Here is a 19,525-nt window from a genome sequence, read left to right as displayed (position 1 = left end):
CTCATGAGCTGTTCCTCTTGGGTGGTTTCCGCTGCTGCAGAGTCCTCCTCCTGGAACAGCTCCAGTGCATCCCCGTGGGTTATGGCAACTAGAAGGAAGATCACTGTTGCTGGTTGTATTCCAATATCCATTGTCTGCAGGGGGTTAAAGGCCGATATGTTAGCATGCTGCGTGGCCCATGCCCAACCAGGTCCACCGGGCTACACGGTGGCCTTGGCATGGCGGACCTTGCCCCCACATGTCCCGCTTCCCCCGGTCCGTGCCTGGACACCCTGCTCCCCCTCCAGCCAGCCCGGCCAGGACTGGTAACCCACAGTCACACCTCTGCATGTCCTACCTCCTCTCTCCCCCTCATCAGCAACAGCACGTTTCCCAATTTTAAAAGCACAAGTGGACCTCGCCCTCGGGAATCCCCCCCCGGTGGTGGCAGAGCATTGCGGAGGCCCTGGAGAATACTGGGTCAGGCCCACTAATGATATGCAAATGGTGTTTACTGTATGTGCACATATCTTTTTAACAATTCGAACAAATGTCATCTTCCATCAATAAGCAAATCGAAATTGCGTGGTGTAGTGAAGATTTTACTGTTTAAAGAAAATCAGACATTTGTTGCAAGCATTTATACAAAGGTTTGATTCAGTCTGAAATCGATAGTTAAAGTGCATTTCAAATTACTGCCTGCACCTTTAAAAGCCCATGGCTGACTGTTAAAGTGTCTATATTTTGTGGTTGTCATTTTGTGCTTTTCTGACATTATGTGCCTTTGATAAGTCAAAGAAAACATAAAGAGTGTGTTATTAATTGATTATCAAACCTCATGGTATTTGCTTTCTCAGTCATATTACTAGTAGATTTAGTTGAGATTGATTCAGGATATGATGACTGACATGGCTGATTACAATCCACCCACGAGTGCAGCCAACCTTGTCAGGTGTCTGTGTATGCAGCCACTCTGAAGGAGGGAGAGCGCCATCTAGTGCATTTTACATTGTCTGAAATAACTCCGGTTTCTTAGCTGCTGAAACAGCCTCGAACCTACCAACAGTAAAAGCCAACTTTGTCAGGCTCTTGCTTCGCATTAATGGCGAAACCCAAAGGAAGGTGTTAAGTCTATGGTACAAGACCCTATTATTAAAGTTCAACACAGTGAAAGAGAGTACTGTATGTTCCTGCAACACATGGACTGCAGCAGTTCAAGGCAGCAGCAAATAACCACTTTCTCAAGGACAATTAGGGATGGGCAATAAATACTGACCTAGCCAGTGATGCTCACATCCCATGAATTAATATAAAACAATCAGGTAGTATTGCTGTGACACTTCATTCGCCTTGCACGTATAGATATACCTAATTAGTTGCTTGGTAGTGCTGAAAAAAAGACATGCTGTCAAAGCTTCTTACCTTTTAAATTTGGTATTCTTGCATCTGTCCAGATGAGTGCAAAATGAAAAGCTTTGACAGCGTGTCTCTTTTTAACAATACTAATATGCATAATTCACAGAAACTCTACAGTGCAGGAGTCCCTTTTGCCCATCGAGCTTGCATCGACCCCCTGAAAGAGCACCCCATCCAGGTCCACTCTCCCACCTTATCCCCACCTAACCTGTATATTGTTAGACACAAAGGGGCAATTTAGCATGGCAAATCCACCTAACCTGCACATCTATGGACCGTGGGAGGAAACCGAAGTACCCGGAGGAACCCCATGCAGACACAACATAAACATAGTAAGAAGTCTTACAACACCAGGTTAAAGTCCAACAGGTTTGTTTCAAACACGAGCTTTCGGAGCACGGCTCCTTCTTCAGGTGAATGGAAAGGCTTGTTCCAGAAATGTTTATATAGACACAGTCAGAGATGCCCCGGAATGCGAGCACCTGCAGGCAATCAAATCATCAAAGATGCAGAGAGAGAGGTAACTCCAGGTTAAAGAGGTGTGAATTGTCCCAAGCCAGTTCAGTCGGTAGGCCTCTGCAAGTCCAGGCTTGTTGGTGGGGGCCGAATGTAATGCGACATGAATCCCAGATCCCGGTTGAGTCCGCATTCATGCGTGCGGAACTTAGCTATAAGTTTTTGCTCAGCAATTTTGCGTTGTCGCGTCTCCTGAAGGCCTCCTCTACAAAATTGCTGAGCAAAAACTTATAGCTAAGTTCCGCACGCATGAATGCGGACTCAACCGGGATCTGGGATTCATGTCGCATTACATTCGGCCCCCACCAACAAGCCTGGACTTGCAGAGGCCTACCGACTGAACTGGCTTGGGACAATTCACACCTCTTTAACCTGGAGTTACCTCTCTCTCTGCATCTTTGATGATTTGATTGCCTGCAGGTGCTCGCATTCCGGGGCATCTCTGACTGTGTCTATATAAACATTTCTGGAACAAGCCTTTCCATTCACCTGAAGAAGGAGCCGTGCTCCGAAAGCTCGTGTTTGAAACAAACCTGTTGGACTTTAACCTGGTGTTGTAAGACTTCTTACTGTGCTCACCCCAGTCCAACGCCGGCATCTCCACATCATGGCTAACATAAACATAAGAACATAAGAACTAGGAGCAGGAGTAGGCCATCTGCCCCCCGAGCCTGCTCCGCCATTCAATTAGATCATGGCTGATCTTTTGTGGACTCAGCTCCACTTTCCGGCCCAAACACCATAACCCTTAATCCCTTTATTCTTCAAAAAACTATCTATCTTTACCTTAAAAACATGTAATGAAGGAGCATCAACTGCTTCACTGGGCAAGGAATTCCATAGATTCACAACCCTTTGGGTGAAGAAGTTCCTCCTAAACTCAGTCCTAAATCTACTTCCCCTTATTTTGAGGCTATGCCCCCTAGTTCTGCTGTCACCCGCCAGTGGAAACAACCTGCCCGCATCTATCCTATCTATTCCCTTCATAATTTTAAATGTTTCTATAAGATCCCCCCTCATCCTTCTAAATTCCAACGAGTACAAGAAGAATGTGTAAACTTCACACAGTTGCCAGAGGCCAGAACATGGGTCCTTGGTACTGTGAGGCACCAGTGCTAGCCACTATGCCTGCTATCCTTCTCTAATTCTATTACAATGTACAAAGAAAGTGAAATTCTGCAAAGTTTAAGAAAATAACACAAAAGTTAAGTAGTTTCTGTCAGGCTCTATGTTATAAACATGTACCCGTGGCACAAAATCTCACATGACCATTTGGATGAAATGTTTTAGGGATTGTTCCTGGATGTGTACTCCTTGTCCTAATATACATCATGGTGCAGACATACACTGATGGATACACACAGGAACCAATCAACATGTACAAACGCTGCAGCCAATCACCAGTTAGAATACACACACTATAAAGGCAGAGGGCATCACGGTTCCCGCTCATTCTGGGTGCTGCCTCTGAGCGTAACAAGAACTCATCCAGCCCAGCACAGACTCACAACACGTGCGGAGAGAATCAACTGGTTTGGACAAGGCTTAGGTCTCTAGTTTAAGTTAGCATCATTTAGACCCACAGTCATCGTGTGTTAGTTAGTTTGAAGTAGTTAATAAAATTGAGTTGAACCTTCATCAGTGTTTGAAGTGTCTGTTCATCTCTCAAGTCTACACTAGCCAACACTTCACTCCTGGTAAATGATCCTCTCTCTGTACCAGGAGCATGTAATCAGAACATTTATCCTTCACTGTCCAGTACCTATAATATAGAAATGGGATGGTGATGTGTACCAGTTGCTTGAAACATCACATTTCCTATGTCATGACATACACACTTGACCACAATATTTTTTGACTCATTTCCTCTTTGGTATCTCACTTTTAGATTAATTCAATTTTTATCTTCAAGAAATCATAACTCAATTTAAGAAATGTGACCAAAATCTACCTGTGCAGCAAAACAGCACCAAACTAATGAAATCATTCAAACCTGTTTTAAATGTTGTTGTGTCTACATCCAATTATAATTCTACAATTACAAAGCTGGTCAAAATCAACTAATAAATATCAAAAACTGGGTAAGTAAAAACACTCAAAATACTCTTTCATACCATTTTCCCTCAGCCTGCCAACCACACCCACTAAAAAATAAGAAGTGCAAGAACTTCCCACTGCAGAGATTCAAACATATATGGATCCCATTGTATATTTCAAATAATAGGAAATAAATTCTTCTGATGTCTTGACCAACTAGTATCCCACAAATAAAATGCCCCAAAATGGATTTCTGCCCATTTATTTCATTACTAAAGTCCAGGATCCTCCACTGTTGATGATGAATCCCCGCAGATATATATTCAGAATCACATGGCTTAACATGCCTTTTAATATAAAATGGTCCATTCTCAGAGTTACTTGAGATGAAAATGAAATGAAAATCACTTGTCACAAGTAGGCTTCAAATGAAGTTACTGTGAAAAGCCCCTAGTCGCCACATTCCGGTGCCTGTTCGGGGAGGCTGGTACTTCTGTGCAAACCATCTGGACACATGCTTATGTTGTAGGTATGTAGTAGATTCATAATAGCATATTTATTATAAATGTACATAGTTATACAAGTGTGGTGCATATTATATTGTGGTATATACATGTTTCTACACACATCTTCCTCTTTAATGTTCATTATACCAAAGTAATATTACGATTTGCACTAAAATTAATGTCAATTTTGACACAATTCTTTAATGTTGCTGACATTTAGGAGACAATTTTAACCAGACAGAACTTCTACCTTCCCATGGATCCCAATATTGTGAGATGAATACCTGCCAGAAGACAGTGGGGCTTGATTAAATATGCAGTTCAAGGTTTGATGAGATCATTGCTGTTCAATTGGTTAACCAAGTCCTCGTGGTTTTCTAGCTTTGCAATGCCAGTCAGGCAGAGGACCTAGAGCCAGAAGACAAGTTTCCTTTGTTTTTTGCTCCTAATAGACCAGAGATCTCCACAATGAAACCGCCCATCTTCCTGACCACTTATTCTCGTGCTGTAGGCCTAGTGATCTCCGCTAGGTTTGGGCAGAAGACCGCCCAAATACAGAAAGGCAGCTTGGGAGTTATAAAAAGTACTGAGAGCAGAATTTCCCATCCAACCCTCACAGCCACCACCCCTCCTAACACCATGTTCTTGTCCAGCTCCAATGAGATCAGATTCATTGTACAAAGTTCTTTCCCCACACTCTGTAGAAACTGGGCAGAGAATGGTTGCAATTCTATACTTTCACAGCCGTGAAGCAAGCTGATCATTGCCTTAAAGCCACAAAATCGCCATATCCAGTTGGGCTTTAGGTAGAGCAACTGTAAATCTTGGGTTCGTGCAGTTCAACACTGCGTTGCAAATAAGCAGTTTAAGTGCATCGTTTAGTGGGGGTAAATGTATCAATGTCATAACTCAAACTTCATAAAATGTGGCCAATACTGCAGTTCTGTATTTATATCAGAGAATTAAAGGTATTCATCTAATTTCTTTAGTTGATTTGATTTGTTAGTTACTTATATTTATGTCCCCCTGTTCTTGACTTAACTCAAAATGCTAGTTCATAGTTAAAGACTTCTATTAGATTTCCCACTTATTCTTCTCTTTTCCAAAGAGCTTTAACTTGCTGAACTTTTCCTGCTAACTGCATCCACAAGTGTCCTTGTGAATCTTTTCTGCATTTTTTCCTGTGCTTCAATATCTTTTGTCATCTGGAGACCATAACTGCACAGTCCATAAAGTGTGGCTCCACCACGATTCTACCAAAATGTAACATTCCCTCCCTACTTCTGGTTATCAATTCCTCTAGAAAAGGACCTCATTACTTTGTTAGCAATTTATGACCTTAGCAACTTGCACTACCTTTAATTATCTATACACCTGTATTCCCAGGTCTATTTTCTTCTCTGCTTCAATTAGGTTCTTTAGGAGGAGACAATGGTACACTGGTAATATCAAATGCACAATTGAGAAGCCCAGGCAAATGCTCTGGGAATGTGGGCTCAAATCCCAACGCAACTGCTGGTAGAATTGTAAATTCAATAAATCTGGAATTATAAAGCTAGTCAACTCACTGTTCCCTACAATGGTCTAGCAAGTCACTCAGGTATTGAGCAATGAAGGATGAACAGCAATTGCAGTCCTTGCCAGTGATGCCCACATCCCAGGAAAGAATAAAGAAAAAAAAAAACCTTCCACCAAATGATTGGCCACCTTATTTAGGTGAATTGGACATTCTGAATTCTCCCCGTGTACCCAAACAGGCACTGGAATGTGGCGACTAGGGGCTTTTCACAGCAACATCATTGTAGTGTTAATGTATGCCTACATGTGACAATAAAGGTTATTATTAAAAGATTCTTATTATTTCTCCCACCAAAATGAACGATCTCACTCATGGCTATATTGAACTTCATTTTCTATTCATCTACTCACTCTGGTTCATATTTGGTTGTAATTTAATTGGATAATAAATTCACATAAAACTAAAGGTTTTCCTGCTGACAGGTTATTCCATAAAACAATGCATCCTGCAGTTCGCACAGAGATAGCCAGATAAAACTTCCCCTGCTGGAGATGGCTATTAGCTTCTTCTTAGATTAACCTATTTGCAACTGAAAAATCCTATGAGATTGCATGAGTACACATCGTAAATTAGAAAGACTAAGGTTGCAGGTTCAGTAACAATCACATTGATTTTAGCTGATCTCAGCTGGGGTGGCTATAGGCATACAACAGCTCTCAGTTCCCCTGGGTCAGAAAGGTAAACAAAATTCCCACTCTTGGTTGTTATCCAGTGACTGCTGCTGGAAAGTCCATGCCTGTGGATGTCAGGCAGGAGTAGGATCAAGGTTGGCTACTATCCAAGCTCGCAAGTTATAAGTGAGCACGTGAGATATTAATGCTCCCAGTATTAGGTTGTGTAGATATTCGGTTCTATGCACTGACACCATGTTTTTATGTGGAGAGCAGTGATGCAAAGTCATGTATCAGTGCCACTCAGCAGACTAGTTTCTTCAATATTGCTTGCGAGGTTGCCACGAATGTTGCTTGGAATGCTTCCTTATTGAACTCCGCCTTTCCTCTACTTGTCACCTTCCAGCTGAAACCTCCTTCCAGAGAAACTGCAATGTAACAGGCTATTTAACCATGAGGAGGCATTAGAAAGTACATTTTGAACAAGGTTTAATGACACTAGGCAGAGACAAGTATTACTTATTTTTTGTTCATGTCACCATCAAGCACGGTTTTGTATTAGCTGGCTGAGAGCTATTTGGTGTTGTCACGTTGAATAAGTTCTACTGTAAACAATAAGACAATGATGCCTTTATAAATTAATCTTCAAACCGCTAATGAGGCAAGGGGAGTTGTGTATTTCTAGAACAGTCCATCTTGGCAAACTGAAAAAAAATTATGAATTTGAGAACTGTAGTAGATTTTCAAAAGAAATTCTTTGAAAAGGACAGATTTTAGTGACACTTTACATCACAGAAAAAACACAAAAAAATAGGAAATAACCAAAACTTAGAAATCAACTCCTTATTTAAACAAATCCTCATGAGCTTAAGGAAAATGCTAATGGGATTATTTCATGCATGTATAATTTATTGGTGTGTTCCATATTACTCTGTGAAGAGGGTATAATTTAAAGCTTCAAATAAAAACTAAACGTGCTTACATTTTGCACAGTACTCATTAGAAGAATAACACAGAAATTGATAAGGAATGAGTATTTGTTTCTTCTATTTCTCAAGCAAGGAACAAATTGGTTACAGTCTAATTTAATACAGGGTGCTCAGAGATACTCCTGAAAATGTTAAGGCATCATGCAGTAAGTATCAACAAATTGAGATTTTTCTAAAAATATTTGTATTCTTCAGATACTAAAAGGATAGGTGGTTACATGTTCTAAATTTATTGAACCGAACAATTTAAAAATAGTACATAAAAATTTTTACATGATCATTAAATACCGCTCACTTGTATGTTGCTTTCCTGTTAAAAAGTGCATTCAGATGCTATGGTTGTCCAAGTACACTCTCTGTCCAAAACTGTACAGATTGATGGTTTGGTTAATGTTATAAATCAAAGCAAGGAAACTGTTATCTTATCCACTGAAATTAGAGTGTTACCATATTGTAACTTCAAACATACAAATTGTTTAAGAACTTTTTTTGAGGCCTCATACATACAGATGATTTTGTTTCTTTTAGCGCAGCCAATGCTATAGTTATTCTTCTAGAAAAACATCAAACTTTTATAACCAAACATATACCCAGAAAATGTCTATTAGGTTCAAGTTGTTGTATGTTGGTAGCCGATCTTCAGCCTATGACAGATAACTTTCCCAAAGTCATCTTCAGTCTATGTACTGAGCTAGCCAGCGGAAACCTTCTCCATAACCTTGTCTCTTTAGGACACTGCACATGAAGACTTCTAGTGGTCGTGCATTAAGTTCCTTCATGGAAATATTTCCCTGTTTTTGACCAGTAGGTAGTGAAAGAGAAAGAAGAGTTAGTTTAATTGATTCTGATATCACCTCACAGACTTCCACTATTGCAGATCTAAATGCAGTCAACATAAACCATGAAAGTTACCAATACATTTGCATACAAAATGATCCTAAAATGAAAAAGTTACTTTGCTTCTATTCACCCTAAAGCATACGTACCCAAGCATAAAATGTCTTGACCAACAACGTGTACTAACAATGCATCTTGTTAAACTGTCCCAATGCACTTGATGGGATAATGATAAGACAAGACTGGGCATTGAGCCACATTTGGAGATTCTGGCACAAGTGACCAAAAGCATGGTCGCAGATTTAAGTTGTGAAGTATCTTAAATGAGGTGACGTAGAGCTGTTTTTAGAGGAATTCCAGCACTTCAGGTTTAGACACAGCTTAGGACATAGTACTCAATGATGGGGTGAACAAAATCAGAGATGCACATGAGGCCACAATTGAATGAATACAATGTTCTCAAAGGATTGTAGGGCTGAAGCCATTACAGAGAAAGAGGTAGGTGTAAGGCAATGGAAGTATTTGAATACAAGGTCGAAAATTTTAATTTATGGTAAAGCTGCATTGGGAACCAACCAGTACAGCGGTTATAGGAATGGTCACTGATGCTGAACCTGAAAAGAATACTTAGCAAAAAAACACCATTGAGATGACATGTTAAAATTGATAGAGTATGAAGGAATGACTTTAAATAAAGGCAGTACAAGAAATGCTACAAGGGAGGGGAGGAATTGAGATAATTGATATTAACAGCTCAAAGAGAAAATACTCTTAATGGACAGCTAATCAAAAGACAATGGAGATATGTTTCATTATAATATTTAGATCACCAAGGTGTATTACTGTAGACGTTTCTGCTTTTGGTCTATTTGCCATGTTCCCAATTTTACCTGAGTGGCAACAGGAAGCCATTTAGCAGAGAACGTGTGCCAACACTAGAGCAGTAGTGATGAGAAAAAGAGGCATTGTATTAATCTGCTGTAGCACTGGCAGAATGCTCAGAGGTCATGTCAAGTAAGTCAGAAAGAATAATAGAGGGCAAACATTTTGAAATAAAACTCTCACATTTCTCCTATCCCATTTGCCTTTCAAGTTTTACTCTAATGGCAAGGGAACTAGAGAAAATTTGTATACAATATGGCACTTGTCCCATGTTCAAGATGTACAAATAACCTTTTTAGGGGTTTTTGGTCACGTCTCAGATGCTCGAGTATCAAAGAGACAAGCAAATTAGAATTCAAGAAATTCTGGAATTGAAAGTCAAACGATGACTATGAAACCATGATCGACTGTCTTAAAAAACTCATCTGGTTCACTAATGTCCTTTAGGGAAGGAATTCTGCCATCCTTATTTGGTCTGGCCTACATGTGACTCCAGATCCACAGCAACATGGCTGACTCCCATATGCCCTCTGAAATGGCCTAGCAAACCACTAAGGGAAATTAAGGTTGGACAACAAATGCTGGCCCAGCCGGCGATGCCCACATCCCATGAACATTTTTTTTTTAAAGTATTGTTTTCAGTTTGTTAGTTCAGCCATCTCAGGCCTGGTTACAGGTGAACCCATATCTTGTTCATCTTTGACTCGAAGGACAAACAGGACATCAGCTGTTGTGCTTTGTAGGATTCCTCTGGGCACTTTGGTGACTGCTAAGGCCGATCTGCACCCAGAAGGTTATGCTGCAAATAGGGCTGAATACAACAGACAATTGAGTTTTGGATGAGTTGCCGGCTTGGGATTTCCTTTACTTGCGCATTTCCCTCTGCTCCCAATACAGGTTTGATCTTGAACAAGCTTTCCCAGTTTTGATGAAAGGTCACAGACCTGAAATGTCAACTCTGCTTCTCTCTTTCTCTCTCTCCACAAATGCTCCTTGACCAGTTGAGCATTTCCGGTGTTTTCTGCTTTTAATTCAGATATCTAGAGCATTTTGCTTTTGTACTGTGACTGAATCTGCCCTGCAGCATAAACGGTAGGGAAATACTTCCGTAATATTAATTGGTCATCACTGCTTGAGTGAAGTTTGTTCAGAAAATTAGAGCATGTTAACCAGTTGTAAGATTGAGTCTTACCTTTCCTGTTGTTTGTCCGTATAATCCAAACAGTTCTCGGAACTTCTCTTCACTGATTGCCTCAGGTCGGTCAATTTTGTTACCAAGGATAAGAATAGGCACGTTTCCAACGGTTTCATCTGTCATTAGTGCCTGCAGGAAGGAGAATGCCAAATTAATCATAAGATCCATCCATGTGCTGTGTTATATATGATGTGGCGACATGGACACCACCATTACACGTGGAAACACCACCCACCAGGTACGCGGCGCATACTCGTGCGACTCGACCAATGTAGTCTACCTCATACGCTGCAGGAAAGGATGTCCCGAAGCGTGGTACATTGGCGAGACCATGCAGACACTGCGACAACGAATAAACGGGCATCGTGCGACTATCAACAGGCAGGACTGTTCCCTTCCAGTTGGGGAACACTTCAGCAGTCAAGGACATTCAGCCTCTGATCTCCGGGTCAGCATTCTACAAGGAAGCCTTCAGGAGACGCGACAACGCAAAATTGCTGAGCAAAAACTTATAGCTAAGTTCCGCACGCATGAATGCGGACTCAACCGGGATCTGGGATTCATGTCGCATTACATTCGGCCCCCACCAACAAGCCTGGACTTGCAGAGGCCTACCGACTGAACTGGCTTGGGACAATTCACACCTCTTTAACCTGGAGTTACCTCTCTCTCTGCATCTTTGATGATTTGATTGCCTGCAGGTGCTCGCATTCCGGGGCATCTCTGACTGTGTCTATATAAACATTTCTGGAACAAGCCTTTCCATTCACCTGAAGAAGGAGCCGTGCTCCGAAAGCTCGTGTTTGAAACAAACCTGTTGGACTTTAACCTGGTGTTGTAAGACTTCTTACTGTGTTATATACACATTTTCCTTGACCATTGTTTCCCCACATATTTTGCTTGAAGTTTACTTCACCCCTTTTCAAATTAGGCTCAGTTAGGAAATTATTTTTTTTAAAGACATCCAAATGCATGTCTCTAGTCTAGTTCATTAAAGTACATATATCTAGGAATTTCTGTAGCAGCTGTAATTTCATCCTGCACCTTCAAGTTGAATTCTAATATTTGGTGTGTATGAAATGAAATGAAATGAAAATCGCTTATTGTCACGAGTAGGCTGTGAAAAGCCCCTAGTCGTCACATTCCGGCACCTGTCCGGGGAGGCTGGTACGGGAATCAAACCGTGCTGCTGGCCTGCTTGGTCTGCTTTAAAAGCCAGCGATTTAGCCTTGTGAGCTAAACCAGCCCCTGTGAAAATTGCTTATTGTCACGAGTAGGCTTCAAATGAAGTTACTGTGAAAAGCCCCTAGTCGCCACATTCCGGCACCTGTTCGGGGAGGCTGTTACGGGAATCGAAACGTGCTGCTGGCCTGCTTGGTCTGCTTTCAAAGCCAGCAATTTAGCGTTGTGCTAAACAGACCCTACATGTGTATGGCGTGTAGATTCAGTTACATACACAATATCTTCCACAGTGTGCTATACATTGGTGTTTATAATATAAAAGGTAGAAGAAAGATTTTACAGCTGTTTATTTGTTTTTCAAATACGAGACTGATTCCATTTTATTACTGAATAGTTCTCATTTTCCAAATCAAAAATATCTGTGATGGGTTGAAATCTATGCCTCAAAGTCTTTACATGTATATATAAAATATACAGAGTATGAAAATAGTTCCTATTGTCATAATGTTTACGAATCATTTTAATGTCTTGATTTCAAAATTCGCATCCTGGTTTTCAAATTTCTCCATGGCCTTATCCCTCTCTAGCTCCGTAACTCTGCCAGCCCCCGTATTCCGCTAATTCTGGGCTCCTGTGCATTCCCAATTATAATTGCTCCACCACTGCACTAGTGGCCATGCCTTCAGTTGCCTAGACCCGAAGTTCTGGAATTCCCTCCCTGCATCTCTCCCCCTTCTCTAAATTGCTTGCTTCATTTGAGCCACTTGTTAAAATCTAGCTCTTGGACCATCTACCTAATATCTCCTTTTAAGGCACAGTGCCACCCTGTGAAGTGTCTTCAATACCTTAAAGGTGCTATATAAATGCAAGTTGTTATTATACCAGTACTCAACACTGAAACTGCTTATGTGTGTATGTAAACAGCATCACGTTTCTCACTTGGTATGCCTTTGTTTTGATTGAGTTAATTCCAGCAAAAGAGCCAATGGAGAATTAAGTTTGTTTTCAATGTTCCCACCCTGAGTGAAATTCACCCCAAGTTTCCCATACCTTGTTATATCTGTTGAAAGGTATGCATACAAGGCCTGATTATACCTCAAAAGTCAAATACCCCATCCAAATTCATTGTTCTGTATCACTGAGAAACAAAGGTTACTTGGCCGAGAGTAGTTACTGCCAATGGTAAAATAGTCCAAACTCAATTTCAGGATGGGAGATATGAGGGAATAAAATTAAACGGTATTGATATAATTTATATGATAGAACTTACATTATACCATGCACAGTTACCAAATATACCTGGAACTGAAATGTGTAAACACTTTTATCATATTCTAATTATTTGAATAACTTTGTATACATACATTAAAAAATATTTGTGCTCTAGGTGTTGTGGAGGTATTCTCACTAAAGATTTACTTACATCAAGCTCTGCTTTAGATTCTGCCAGACGCTCACAGTCTGCGCAGTCAACCAGGAAGACAATAGCATTGATAGCAGGGAGGTAGTTTTTCCAGACTCTGCGAGCTTTGAGGAAGTGAGAGAAAAGAATGGAAGACACCATTTCAGTTGCCATGATTTTTTATAAAATATTTTAAGATGCCACTAATAACTGATTTGTACCTTGTGCATGGCCACCCAAATCAAAAGTAGTAAAAGTCATCCCAGCAATCGTCAGCTCTTCTGAGGCTTTGGTAGAAACAAAGAGTTGGTTATTTATGTGGAAATTTTCCAGTGCTTATTAACACACTTTTAACAATCATTGCACCATACAGAATGTAACTACTCTGTACACTTGGGTACAAAAGAAACATTACAATTTGAAGCAACCAATAGTAATGTTTTGAGAATTTATTTGATCTCCCATATTAATACATGCAGAAATATTTTAATAAAGTATACTAGCAGATCTCAATGGTGTTGCTCCTGCTGAGTTAAACATTATGCTGTTTATAAGAACAGGAATGTTGTACATTTTCTACACAATGTTTTTATTATGTTGCTAAGGTAGATCATGTTTAATGGAAGGGGTGGTGATGTAGCGTTATTCTCACTGGATTAGTAATGCAGGGACCCAGGGTAAATCTCTGGGGACCCAGGTTCTAATTGCACCATGGCAGATGGTGAAATTTGAATTCAATAAAAATCTGGAATTAGAGGTCTAATTTACGACCGTGAAACCATTGTTGATCGTGGTAAAAACTCATCTGGTTCACTAATATCCTTTAGGGAAAGAAATCTGCCACCTTTAACTGGTCTGGCCGATGTGTGACTCCAGATCCACAGCAATTTGATTGACTCTTAAATGCCCTCTGAAATGGCTGAGCTTGCCACTCAGTTCCAGGTCAATTAGGGATGAGCAATAAATGCTGGCCTTGCTAGTGACTGCCACATCCCAATTTAAAAAAAAATTAGTTTGTCTTCCACTTACGCCACCGTGGCAAACTGGATATTTCCTGGAGAGGTTAGAATTTGTCTTCTTTTTAGGAAACTTATATCTGTAATGGTAGATTCAGCATTTGCTTTCAGTTTACAGTTTGAGAAAAGGCTGCTTACTTACGTTGATTTGAATTTATATTTAGCAATACGAAAGGGCTGTTATGCACAATTAAGACTTCAGGCTATGAGAAGATGATTCGTTGCTACTGTATACACAAAGTCCTCGGTGTTGCTTAATTCCATTGCATTACACAGCAGCAAGGGAGGGGCACCTTAATTAACATAGAGATACCGGGGAATTTCACTTACACATCAAAGGGTAGGAATTCGCCTCAGGGTAGTGATTGCCACGTCATTGCGAGTCATTAGAGAATTTTCAATCATTTAGACACAGAGATTACGGTGTGCTGTATCAAGATGCTGCGTTTTAAAAGATTTGGACCAGTTTAGCTAACGAAGGTGAACTAACATTTAAGACTGTTGTCTCTTTGTTTCTGTAGCCAAGGAAGGGAGAGAAATTGACGACTGAATTTGAAAACAGTACAATGCTCCTTCATGTGTTTTTAAAAAATAAAGCAGCTGATAATACACTTGTTTTCAGTGTGCCATCCATAGTGACAGCTGGTGGCATGGTATCTTTTTGATAATAAGGGCTCTCTTGTAATACTTGGGGCATGCTGTCATTTGACTAGAGATGTCAAAAAATGTGCATTGGATTCGGAGTTCTGCTCACATAGATCATAGAATTTACAGTGCAGAAGGAGGCCATTCGGCCCATCGAGTCTGCACTGGCTCTTGGAAAGAGCACCCTAACCAAGCCCACACCTCCACCCTATCCCCATAACCTCACTCAACACTAAGGGCAATTTTGGACAATAAGGGCAATTTAGCATGGCCAATCCACCTAGCCTGCACATCGTTGGGACTATGGGAGGAAACCGGAGCATCCAGAGGAAACCCACGCACACACAGGGAGAACGTGCAGACTCCGCACAGACAGTGATCCAAGCCGGGAATCGAACTTGGGACCCTGGAGTTGTGAAGCAATTGTGCTAACCACTATGCTACCGTGCTGCCCACAGGAGCAACTTGACACTGAGCCCAAGAGTACATTGCAAAAGTGCCTACACTTCAAAACTACTTCATTGATTGTAAAGCACTTTGGCACTGCTGCAGGTTATGAAAGCTGCTTTATGAATACACACTTTTATCTTTAACTTTTGTAAATAAGCGCAAGACAAATGTGGTTTAGTGATTAATCGCTGCCAAGGATGGAAGTTGGCAGATTGGAAGGTACTTGTAAAATCTGGTTTCGGGTCAAGCCCCATGTTTCTTTCATAAACATTGTACTCTATATTAGATAACTACATTTGAAATGAAATGAAATTAGATGAAAATCGCTTATTGTCACAAGTAGGCTTCAAATGAAGTTACCGTGAAAAGCCCCTAGTCGCCACATTCCGACACCTGTTCAGGGAGGCTGGTACGGGAATTGAACCGTGCTGCTGACCTGCCTTGGTATGCTTTCAAAGCCAGTGATTTAGCCCTGTGCTAAACCAGCCCCTGACCTTAGATGCGTGACAAGATTCTCAAAAAGTTCACATACTACAGAATCTCTTGTGATACCGTTCAGGTTAGGTTACAAGATACACTATTTGAAACGAACAGCAACATATGCTATGTAAAAGACAATGTATGATGCTGATGGTAACGTTTTAGTAGAATATCTAATAATGAGTACATAGAAAGATGATTCATGCAAATGGAATTTTGTCCTTCATTGCTAGAGGGATGGAGTTTAAGACTAGGGAGGTTATGTTGCAATTGTATAAGGTGTTAGTGCGGCCACACCTGGAGTATTGTGTTCAGTTTTGGTCTCCTTACTTGAGAAAGGACTTGGCACTGGAGGGTGTGCAGAGGAGATTCACTAGGTTAATCCCAGAGCTGAAGGGGTTGGATTATGAGGAGAGGTGGAGTAGACTGGGACTGTACTCGTTGGAATTTAGAAGGATGAGGGGGGATCTTATAGAAACATTTAAAATTATGAAGGGAATAGATAGGATAGATGCGGGCAGGTTGTTTCCACTGGCGGGTGACAGCAGAACTAGGGGGCATAGCCTCAAAATAAGGGGAAGTAGATTTAGGACTGAGTTTAGGAGGAACTTCTTCACCCAAAGGGTTGTGAATCTATGGAATTCCTTGCCCAGTGAAGCAGTTGAGGCTCCTTCATTACATGTTTTTAAGGTAAAGATAGATAGTTTTTTGAAGAATAAAGGGATTAAGGGTTATGGTGTTCGGGCCGGAAAGTGGAGCTGAGTCCACAAAAGATCAGCCATGATCTAATTGAATGGCGGAGCAGGCTCGAGGGGCCAGATGGCCTACTCCTGCTCCTAGTTCTTATGCTGAAATTCAGATCGTAGATTATCTATGGCAGTGTCAACATACAGCACCAGGACACTGAAACCTAAGAGGGTGGAGGAAAAGAAAAACCTAAGTTTCCCATTTATATTACTATTCAGTGGCATCTGCTGGAAATACACATGAAATTTGGGCAAGAACAGGAATTATTTCAGTCTTAATGTCAAGGGGGTAGAGGACACCATCCCAAGAGCAGACTTCAGGAAATTGTTAGGTAGAAAAACTAAACAAAAATTAAAACACCTGGTACGTAGATGTATGAAGTCATCAAATATATATGATTTCGGCATTGGTGATAGAGAGAAGTGGATAACGTTATCCATGTTATCATGGAGTTATCCATGAAGGCCCCACCTTCTCAACTTTGCCCCTCATCTGAGGTGTGGCGATCCTTGGGTTAAATCACCACCAGTTAGCTCTCCCCCCTCAAAAGGGGAAAGCAGCCTATGGTCATCTGGGCCGATGGCGACTTTACTTACTTTACTTTAGAGAAGTGTACAACATTTTGATGTATTTCCAGAGGTATTACTCTTAATATTTACATAATGGAATGCAGCAGTAACCAGAACTCAAAGTTAGCACACTGATGGGAGTCATTGTGTTAATACCCAAGGAAACAGGCAAATGCGAAGTACAGTTGGCCATTTATGTAAAATTCCATTTGCAAATCCATCAAACACTTCTTCACTGAGGTACTGAATAAAGCTAGTAATAAAAATGCAGGCACAAAAGAAGACCGAGACTAAGGACAGATTAATATACATTAATTTCTCAAGGAAGAAAACACAGGAAATTCAGAAACTTCTTATATTGCAAGCGCTGTCCCGTTCTATTCTACTGTGACATGGGGCTGTGATGGCAAATAATAGAATATAAAATACCAGCTGTCGTCAGCCAGCACTTGCAAAGTAGAACAATATGGTATCAAGAGTGCTGCCAGTAACATTACAAATACAGCCCAAAATAATATTCAGTATTGAAGCAACAATCAGTAGACTACCGCGTGAACAAACTACATCCAAAATTATTATTGCCTGGGCCATTCAGCAATCCCCATTTTCAAAAATGGCCCAGCCCCAGGTTTGAGCTTTTTTTTCAACCAAATAGAAAGAGCACAAGAAATAGGAACTGCAGCATGTCATTTGGTCCATTGAGTCTGTTCTGCCATTCAACAAGATTTTGGCTGATCTTCTGCCTCCATCTTCCCACGCTATCCTCATATTCCGAAATACCAATAAGAGATCATAAGAAATAGGAACTGGGTTAGGACAAGAGCCACCCAAGACAACCCACTTGCCGATCTTCCCTTTCTTTGTTTCGAAGTGCAAAACCACCACTCAGTGTCCTTCCTTGTCCCAGGTGGTATAACTAAGACCAGGAACTTAGTGTGTAGAATGCCACAGGCACAAACCATATCCTTTCCAGCTGGCATATCATATTTGATTTTGCAATTTCAATCAAATAACAGATTTAACTTTGGCTAACTTAGAATCATTCTTAGCTCTGGGTCAGAAGAATCTTGATTCAAATTCTTCCAGAGCAGAAGTCCCTAATCTGCATTAATGGCACACATCATCAGTGAGTGAATGCTGCATTATTGGATGTCCTGTCACTTGAATGAAATGCTACAAGTGGCACCATCTACTTTTCCAAGGGAAAATGAAGGATCCATGGCATTACTGAAAGTAGAGAAAGGAGTTTGCCTAGTATCCCAGCCCCAACACATAAAATGGTCTTTCAGTTCATTTGTGTGTAAATTGCCTACCATCTTTGTCTACACAAGTAATTCATTAAACTGGGAGTGCTTCAGGTTTTTCTGGATGGTGCAATGAGGTGCTATATAAATGAAAGATCTTCCTTGCATACACAAAACAGATGATGTAGAGGAAGTTTAATGTAAACTCGTGTGGGCAATGACCAATGGTTTAATTCTTACTTTACCATTACTTTTGAACTTCCCTTCACATTATTCTATCCCATGTAATTTTTATAAAAGTATATAATAATCAACATATAATTTTCTATAGACCACATGGTGTGATGAACTATTGAAGCATCCTTTCACTCCACAAAACAGATATGTGTTAGCCCAGACTGAAGATTCCTCTTTCCAAGTCTGGTTGAGTTCAAAGAGAAACAAAATTAGCTAGACTAATGGGTTAGGATCCACAGCTGAAAATTCCCCAAGATGCAATAAAAAATTGCAATTGCAACCACATTTTTATAGTTGGTTGGTCTGGCAATGAAAAAAACTCATTTTGCGCCATTTGAGATAAACTTCTGAGGTTAGGGCTAAAGTAGATTGCTAGAGCAAGGCAGCAGGAACCTTAATCTGCACCTGACAATGAGAGACAACTTAGAAATGCTCAATATTGATACAGATTACCCACTCCATTCCCTATATAGATATCAAACAACTTGAAGAGCACAAAACATTTAAAGAAACAAATTCATAAATTGATGGTTTCTTGAAATCATAATTCTAAAAAGAATGAATTGTTAGTAACTGCACAACTTACTTGGATGTAGCGTTGGCACATGTTGTGCCAGTCTATCATCTTTGAGCATGTGCAACAGAGTAGTCTTTCCAGCATTGTCCAGGCCTAGAAATACTAATTTTCCCGATTTCTTGTACAGTCCTAGAACAAATAACCAAGTATTTGAAATTGGCAAAAATATCACAGACTGTGATTAAAAACTATGTTGAACTAGGTGTGTCCTTCTCATTGATTACAAAAGTAAGTCAAAAGCAAACATTTGGCTGAATATTTACCAAAATGGAAAGGCTCAAGATGACATAGATCTATAGTGCATATCAGCAGGCAACCTGTTTGTTTTGCCACATACAATGTTCTATTTTGGGATATGATGGTGCACTCTTCACCCAACTCCTTGGCGCCAATAAATTGTACAACTAGAGGGAGACCGTTTCCATTGTG

General features: G+C 40.5%; 1 protein-coding gene across 2 annotated transcripts in view; it reads right to left on the bottom strand.

Moving 5' to 3' along the window:
* Positions 1–7,118: 7,118 nt before the first annotated feature.
* sar1b (secretion associated, Ras related GTPase 1B) overlaps positions 7,119–19,525 on the bottom strand; it is a 40,706-nt gene continuing 28,299 nt past the window's right edge. For both annotated transcript variants that reach the window (XM_038795867.1, XM_038795866.1), the window contains exons 3-7: positions 19,106–19,225; positions 13,353–13,418; positions 13,153–13,256; positions 10,545–10,676; positions 7,119–8,424 (exon numbers count right to left, since the gene is read on the bottom strand). In XM_038795867.1, the coding sequence (XP_038651795.1) occupies positions 8,308–8,424; positions 10,545–10,676; positions 13,153–13,256; positions 13,353–13,418; positions 19,106–19,225 (539 nt within the window). In that variant the 3' untranslated portion in view covers positions 7,119–8,307. The remainder of the gene's footprint in view (positions 8,425–10,544; positions 10,677–13,152; positions 13,257–13,352; positions 13,419–19,105; positions 19,226–19,525) is intronic.

This window comes from Scyliorhinus canicula, chromosome 4, assembly GCF_902713615.1.
Source record: "Scyliorhinus canicula chromosome 4, sScyCan1.1, whole genome shotgun sequence".
Lineage (NCBI taxonomy): Eukaryota > Metazoa > Chordata > Chondrichthyes > Carcharhiniformes > Scyliorhinidae > Scyliorhinus > Scyliorhinus canicula.
This window is presented reverse-complemented; position numbering and strand designations above follow the sequence as displayed.